The 6,696-nt window shown below is 44.5% G+C and overlaps 1 protein-coding gene across 1 annotated transcript in view; it reads left to right on the top strand.

Annotated features, from left to right (window-relative positions):
- Positions 1 to 593: 593 nt before the first annotated feature.
- The window catches only part of ISX (intestine specific homeobox), a 30,070-nt gene continuing 23,967 nt past the window's right edge, over positions 594 to 6,696 (top strand). Inside the window, exon 1 of the mRNA XM_056846566.1 lies at positions 594 to 771. Coding sequence (XP_056702544.1) covers positions 594 to 771 — 178 coding nt within the window. The remainder of the gene's footprint in view (positions 772 to 6,696) is intronic.

Below are 6,696 nucleotides of genomic sequence, written 5' to 3'. Positions count from 1 at the left end.
TTCACTGCTGCCTTTTTTGTCAAAATCTATTGGCCAATGATTTTGGAACATTCACCCGAAACCCCCAAATCACTGCAAAAAGGATATCTATGACGATTGTGGGAAGCTTCTTTATTTGTGCTCAAGACTTCCAAGCATTCTGCAAATCGCCACGAAATATATTATAAAGCTTGGCCACTTCAAGGAGAAAATGCCAATGACAGCATTCAGATCTCGTTGGAAATTCTGTAAAAGATAGTCAGCACTTGGTCACCATTACATACCCGTATCATTCTGTGATCAGCTAAGAACTTTCCGGCTGGGATTACAATGAAAACACAAATATCTTTAACGCTTTAGATAGTAAGGAGGACACTGTTTTACCTCGACTGGACATACTGTTTCTATTTGGTAGTCACTCTAAACATTTCTTCTAAATTTATTACTGGTTTCAAGGGTTCAACAGAAATTCTCCTTCGGTCTTTGAATTATTCTGACTTGATTTCAGCAAGGTAAGGACATTAACAGCTACCGGCATAAACAAATAGCAGGAAAAAGCCTGAAGAATAGTATATGGCTAAAGATAAACTGGAGGCAGAGTTTCTAACCTCATAATGTTGAGCAACTCAAAAGACTGTGACAGCCAGGGAAAGCCCATTTTGTCTTTTTCTATTGAGGAGATCTTAAAGAAACCCTCCACTAAGGCCTGTCTTCACAGAACAGCGATCTGCGGTAACCATGATGAAGCTGCTCCAATCGTGGGATCAGAACCCCTTTTAGAAATGTCAAAGGGTAAGCACTGTTTTTTCTTGTTCTCAACACTTTCACAAACCTGGATCTTCTTATGCCCTTGCAAGAACCTGGAGCATGACTGCTTTTTGACAGCCATCCGTCACACTTTATTTCTTTGATATTTCCACCTGGTTCTTAAAATTTGAGCATTCAAAGTTATGAATATCCCCAATAATACAATGCTTGGGGAACATTAAAGTGTATCTAAAGCTCCTGCTTTTTAATATAGATACAGTACATTAACAATAGCATGATTGGCAGAAATTCAATTGGTGCTGCTTTTCCCAGCATGGAAATGCACAGATGGCAAAAGGTTGCATCCTTGCTATTGATCCTTCTTGAAATTAGTTATGAACTGGATGACCTTTCATTTCAGAATCCTATTTTAAAAGAGAAACCCTATCCTTTACTATGATGCATTCATCCCTTATTGAAGGCCAGCTTGTAATGTATCCTGCACATTCCAGCATGCCCTTTTTCGACTCCAGCAAACTTGTACACAATAGAAATTTAGTTAAATTAAGTGTATGATGTTCCTTAATGCTTAAGAGACATATACTGTCCTCAAGGACTGACTTCATAACTCTGTACAGCATAATGGTTATATTTTATTTTAGAACACCATAAATTCCCAGCACTTCATATCCCCACAGTTTAGCAGAGCTATCCAGATCTGGCAGCCTTGAAATGTGTGTGTGTAAAATGCCCTCAAGCCGCAGCCGACTTATGGCAACCCCTTTTGGGGTTTTCATGGCAAGAGACTAACAGAGGTGGTTTGCCAGTGCCTTCCTCTGCACAGCAACCCTGGTATTCCTTGGTGGTCTCCCATCCAAATACTAACCAGGGCTGACCCTGCTTAGCTTCTGAGATCTGACGAGATCAGGCTAGCCTGGGCCATCCAGGTCAGGGCAGCCTTGAAATACTACTATACCAGATGAAATGGGAAGTCCACCAGCATATCCACACACCACAAAAAAATTGCAAGTTTTAAATTCAAGCCACTTTGTAGGATACAGAAATTGCAGACCAAAACATCTTTGGGTCAAGGAGAGTAGCTGCACAATCTTGATCAGCAACCATTATAAACATTAGAGTGGCCACTAATCCTAGAAGATGTGGGACAGAGTTGTATAATAGTTAGTATGTCAAGTTAAGAATGGGGGAGACCTGCTTTCAAATCCCCCTTCAGCCCTGAAGCTCATTAGGTGACCTTGGTCCAGTCATTCTTTCTCAGTCTCTACTCAGCTGCACAAAGATATTGTGAGAATAAGATAGGAAAAACATGTATAAGCTGTCTGAAGAAGGGTGGAGTAAATACACAGATGGTTAGATATCCAGTAGGGTTGCCAACCTCCGGGTAATAGCTGGAGATCTCCTGCTATTACAACTGATCTCCAGCCGATAGATATCAGTTCACCTGGAGAAAATGGCTGCTTTGACAATTGGACTCTATGGCACTGAAGTCCCTCCCCTCCACAAACCCTTCCCTCCTCAGGCTCCACACCAAAAACCTCCCACTGGTGGCGAAGAGGGACCTGGCAAGTTGGCAACCCTAATATCCAGGCTAGGGATAATTTCTCTCTGTGGAATCCTATGCAGAGTTACTCCAGTCTAAATCAATGTGCTTAGACTGAAGTCTCTCTCTCTAGGATTGCACTGTGTATTTCCTTTCTACATACAACTCCTCTAGTATTAGAGAGGAAATTAGCCAATAGTTGCTATACAGACAAGAGGAAGAGGTAGAGTAGAATTCATACAATATTCTTGCACACTCCCATTCGTTTCAGCGGGACTTGCTCAGGAGAAAGTCCTGGCAAATTTTTCCAGGTCTTTATGATTTGGGGATGAATTGATTTAGGCTGATTCTTACTATACTATAGGGAACATATGTGTACATATTATATTACAGATTATATATGTGCTTCCAAGGATTGGTGTGTATATGGCAGCCCCTATCACCAATTGTACAGTGCTGTCTTAAGCAGAGTTTTTTGCTGTAGGGAAGTGATATTAATGTAGCCTTAGAGATCCTTTCCTTCCAATGCATTTTGGTTATTCGCTACAGTCATAGCGGATACAAATTTTCATTATGGGGGTTTATTCATAATGTATGGGTAATGGCTTTAGAATTCCTTCTCTGATCCATGAGAACTGTGCCGTGTTGACATACTGAAAGCAATAGCAATGGCATTTCTCTTACAGTCCTTCTGCCTGGTGCAGTCACCCTGTATTGACTTATATTAGAGGTTTGAGCCATTTCTCATTTTAATATTCCCTTACTATGGGAGATGAACTTTAAGATCAGCATTTTGGAGGACGTTCAACTCCAGTGGCAAAAAAAATGTGTATTTATTTCCTTAGCACACAGAATACACTACTTTTTTTTAAAGAATTGATAGGTGCCTGGAGCAAAACAACTTTTGATCATTGTGGGTATAATATGTGAGTGTAACTGAACTTGGTGGTGGTGGAAAGTGCCATCAAGTTATAGCAATCTTAAAGCAACCCCACAGGGTTTTCAAGGCAAGAGATGTATTGTACAGAGGTTGTTTGCCATTGCCTGCATCTGCATAGCAACCCTGGTATTCCTTGGTGGTCTCCTGTCCAAGTACTAACCAGGGCCAACCCTGCTTAGCTTCCAAAATCTGACAAGGTTGGGGTATAGGGTTGCCAGATCCCTCTTCGCAACCGGCAGGAAGTTTTGGGGCAGAGTCTGAGGAGGGCAGGGTTTGGGGAGGGGAGGAACTTCAATGCCATAGATAGGGTTGCCAACCTCCAGGTAATAGCAGAAGATCTCCTGCTTTTACAACTGATCTCCAGCTGATAGAGATCAGTTCACCTGGAGAAAATGGCCACGTTGGCAATTGGACTTTATGGCGTTGACGTCCCTCCCCTCCCCAAACCCCACCCTCCTCAGGCTCCACCCAAAAAACCTCGCACTGATAGCAAAGAGGGACCTGGCAACCCTAGCCATAGAGTCCAATTGCCAAAGCAGCCATTTTCTCCAGGTGAACTGATCTCTATCAGCTGGAGATCAGTTGTAATAGCATATCTCTAGTACCTGGAGGTTGGCAACCCTAGCAGCCTGGCCCATCTAACTGAACTTAGACAAACAAAAGAGGAGGAAGAGGTCCAAAAGACAAGGAAGCTATGGGGAGGACATTACACGATAGGGTTGCCAACTCCGGGCTGGGGAATTCCTGGATATCTGGGGGCAGGGCTTGGAAATGGTAGCAATTGAGGAGGTGAGGAAGCTCAGCAGGAATGTTATGCCATAGAGTCCACCATCCAATGCTGCCATTTCCCCCTGGGGAATTGATCTCTAGTCGGGAAGTTGGCGGCCCTATAACATGACAAGGGTACAGTGACTAAAAGAGCCCTGCTTCTTGGTTTACTTTTACTACGCAAGGCAAGCAAAGCAGGGCCCATGGCAACACCCTTATCTGAATAGTGAGGAATATATGGAAGGAGGAAGTCCTTCCAAAGTGCTGGTCCCAGGCCTCCTAGAGTTTTAATGTCAGACTTTGAATTGAGTCTGTAAGCAGACTAGCAATCAGTGCAAGTGTCTCAAGACAGGTGTGATAATGTTATCTGCAAGAAACACCTGTCAGGAATTTGGCTGCTACACTCTGCACCTATTGCTGCTGCTGAATTGTCTTCAAAGGCTGCCCCCTTCAAGAGGAAGCAAACCCAGATGTGCTCAGTGGAGGATGACAGCAGTCAAATGTTGTTGCTCAAGGAAAGGCTGCAACTGGAACATCAGCTGAAGCTTTTGTGCTGTAGAGGAGATCAGGGTCTCAAAGGAGTAGATCTGGACTGAATAGCAATACCCCCTCCCCAGCTGTGGACCTGTTTCTTCAGGGGAAGCAGAACCCCATTCAGAACAGATTGAGTCCTCAGCTCCTGATTGGCTCTGTTACTGACCAAGAGGAACTCCAACTTATCTGAACTAACTTCCACTTATTTACAACATTTGTATATCACTTTTTAGCAAAAAAGTTTTCAGAGCAGTTTAGAGTGGAGAAATTGTGGAATATATTTGTTTGCTTAATTCTTTCCCTCGCTGCTGCTTTTCCGCTTAAAATATCCCCCAGATTGCTTTCCCCACTATAAGGTTTGAAATACATAATTACATAAAGGTATATTTGGAACCCTAGAAAAGTAGTGAGGGAGGGGCTTTCTGGAGCAGAGAACCATCATAGTGGTTACAATGTTGGATTAGGATCTGGAAGAAGAAGAAGAAGAAGAAGAGTTGGCTTTTATATGCTGACTTTCTCTACCACTTAAGGGAGAATCAAACCAGCTTACAATCCCCTTTCCCTCCCCACAACAGACACCCTGTGAGGTAGGTGGGGCTGAGAGAGCTCTAACAGAGCTGTAACTTGCCCAAAGTCACACAGCTGGCTTCATGTGGAGGAGTGGGGAAACAAATCCAATTCACCAGATTAGCCTCCCCCCTCATGTGGAGGACTGGGGAATCAAACCCGGTTCTCCAGATCAGAGTTCACTGCTCCAAACCACCACTCTTAACCACTGCACCAAGCTGCACTCTGCCATGGAATCTCATTTGTTGGCCTCGAGGCACTGGCTTTTTCTCATAGGGTGGTCATAGTTAGGGTTGTCAACCTCCAGGTACTAGATGGCGATCTCCTGATATTACAGCTGATCTTCAGCTGGTAGAGATCAGATCACCTGGAGAAAATGGCTGCTATGGCATCCCTCCCCTCCCCAAACCCCACCCTCCTCAGGCTCCACCCCAAAAACCTCCCGCCGATGGCAAAGAGGGACCTGGCAACCCTAGTCATAGTGAGGACAAAATGTAGGAGAAAATAACATCATAAGCCTCCATTTGGGGTTGTCAAGGGCCTTCTCCCAAGCATCAGGCAGGATATCACATGACACCGCAGCGGAGAGAAGAGACAGCAGGAGTTGGAGAGACCATAAGGGCTGTAATGGGGGAAGCAGAACCAGGAGGAGGGGCAGAGAGAGAAAAGCAGGAGCTGGTAATCGGCGAAGGGAGAAGGGGGGAAGAAAGTGGAAGAGGGAGGGGGAAGAAAGAAGCAGAGGCACATAGCAAGTGACCTGAAGGCGAGGAGTGGTGGTCGGGGCTGGCAAGGATATGGGAGGAAGCAGCAGCTGGAGATGTCAGGGAAGCAATGAGGATAAGGGCAAAGTAGGATATGCCAAGAAGAGGGAAAAGTAGTCAACATGAGATGGAAGGCATACATGGGGGGAAAGAATGGTGCTTTCCTTCCCTCACAAGTCCCCCATGGGCCCCCAGCTTGTAATGTATAAAGCTGATATACTGATACACAAATAATGTCTAAACACATTTACCCTTTATGAGGGGGGGATTCAGTGCAATATATAATGGTTTTAAATTAGATGTTTTAATTTTATACCGTACATTTATTGTTGTTGGAAACCGCTCTGAGCCCAACCTGGCCGGAAAAGGTGCAGGGTAAAAGTCAAATATAAATATAGTTCAGTCAGCACAAACAAGAAGTGAAACTGAAACACTGACTTTTAGATAAAAGCTGCAGGGATGAGAAATTATCAAAATCATCCCGAAAGCCAACCTTCACCCCAGCATTAGGGGAAAAAATTCAGTAAAATTCGGATTCGGCAAAATTCGGCCCGTTGTTATTCGGGAAATGCCGAAGTCCGAACTCCCTCGCTTTGGGTCCGTGCAATTCGGCATGAATAAAGCCATTAAAAACACAATCGCGTCTTTCTGCGGCTCCGGGGGGGGCATTTTTGGGCGTAGAGGTCCCAAACTTTCAGAATAGCTTGAGGGGACCCTTCTTGCAAGAACCCCCAAGTTTTGTGAAGATTGGGTCAGGGGGGGCTGAGATATGGGCCCCGAAAGGGGTTCCCCCTCCTTAATGTGCATCTCTGACAATGGGGGTTTGCAATTAGCAGAGC

Source organism: Euleptes europaea, chromosome 3 (assembly GCF_029931775.1).
Source record: "Euleptes europaea isolate rEulEur1 chromosome 3, rEulEur1.hap1, whole genome shotgun sequence".
NCBI lineage: Eukaryota > Metazoa > Chordata > Lepidosauria > Squamata > Sphaerodactylidae > Euleptes > Euleptes europaea.
The sequence above is the reverse complement of the archived record's forward strand: the minus strand, read 5'-3'. Positions and strand labels throughout refer to the sequence as shown.